This window comes from Lactuca sativa, chromosome 8 (genome assembly GCF_002870075.4).
Source record: "Lactuca sativa cultivar Salinas chromosome 8, Lsat_Salinas_v11, whole genome shotgun sequence".
Classification (NCBI taxonomy): domain Eukaryota; kingdom Viridiplantae; phylum Streptophyta; class Magnoliopsida; order Asterales; family Asteraceae; genus Lactuca; species Lactuca sativa.
In genome coordinates, this window is record NC_056630.2 from 72,765,864 (window position 1) to 72,767,460 (window position 1,597).

General features: G+C 33.7%; 1 protein-coding gene across 1 annotated transcript; it reads left to right on the forward strand.

The window, feature by feature from the left end:
* The first annotated feature begins 709 nt into the window (after positions 1-709).
* LOC111906328 (chymotrypsin inhibitor 3) lies at positions 710-1,105 on the forward strand. Its single transcript, XM_023902093.1, has one exon. The coding sequence runs from the start codon at positions 710-712 to the stop codon at positions 1,103-1,105; it is 396 nt and encodes a 131-aa protein (XP_023757861.1).
* Positions 1,106-1,597: the final 492 nt, after the last annotated feature.

Consider the following 1,597-nt stretch of genomic DNA (forward strand, 5'->3'; position numbering starts at 1 on the left):
TTATTTTAATAAGATTTTCATAATATGGTGTGTTAATCTTATATTTGTCCTAAATATATGAAAGCCACCTAACATAGTTTTGAGTAACCGTTGTTGTTGTTGTTGTTTTTTGTGTCGTGAGCCTCACATATGTCGAAGTTTACAATCACAAAACCTAATCTACAGATATCTCACGGGTCCTCGGATTTCCATCCATGTGATGGTGCCTTTAAAATCTCCTCTCTTGCAAAGCTGCCCTTCAACACCAATGAAAAATAACTCAAAGCATTTAAAAAATCACAGTGAAATCCTTTTACCTCATATTTGATAAACATACCATGAGAACAAACAACTAAGAGTAAACATCAAATCATGTTAATACTTGAAAATGTACAAGAAATTCGAACCCTAATTACTTAGGCAGAGATTCGAACCATCATTGCTAGTTACAAACGTTTTCTAGATATGAAATATGATTACAATTTTTATTTTGAGGTGCAATGTTGTCTACGGCAAAAACAAAAAAGAAAAAAAAAATCGTTCTTGTTTATAATGACTAATGTAATTAGCAAAAAAAACATGTCATGAAGCATCTAGAAGTAAAAAAACAAATAAAAAAACATTTGAAATATGCATTCACAGTGAACCTTTGATTTAGAGCAGGTCTATAAATACTTACCTCCAACTTATAGTCTTACATTATAAAACATCAATCAAAATATTTGATAACATGAAGCCATCATCACTTTCTTGTGTTCTCCTACGTCTCTTCATCATCGTGACTACATGCTCAATCTCTTCCATCACTACAGTCATCTCTGACGATGTTGTAGACATTACCGGAGACCTCGTGAGAAATGGTGGGAAATACTACATCATCCCAATGGAAGGTAGCGACTACCCCGCCCCAACCACGCGTGGCAGAATCAAGCTAACAGACAGTATTTATGGTGAGAAAATTTGTCCACTTGTCGTTGTGCTTGATCCATCGGATGATAAACTAGGAGACGGGTTCTACTTTTCTCAGCTTACTCGACAGTTATATCTCGATTCATCAAGCATTCGTATTGATTCGGGGCCTCCTGTGGGTGAATGTGAAGCGTCGACATCTTGGACCATCGGATGATAAACTGGTGGTGGTATTTATGGACTTTTTCAGGTTGTGAGGTATAGGCCAATAAGTCAAGACAGGGTGTTTAGGCCTCCTACCTACATGCTTCAGTATTGCCCTGAAACTTGCTTTAACATAAGCCTTTACTCATATTACGGCCTCACACGTCTTGCTTCGAGTGGTGATTCTCCATTTGAGTTTGGATTTCTTAAGGCCCAAGCATCTAATGAGATATAGTATGTGATCTGCATATCTATAATCTCGAGCGCAAAATATATATATATATATATATATATATATATATATATATATATATATATATATATATATATATATATATATATATATATATATATATATATATATATATATATATATATATATATATATATATAAGGAATAAGTAGGAGTCCAATCCATATATGGATTTTATCCTAATGAAACCCGTTTCCAATAAAACATGTTATGGTTGTACGTACGTATATGTTATCATGTTCTCTATCTAAT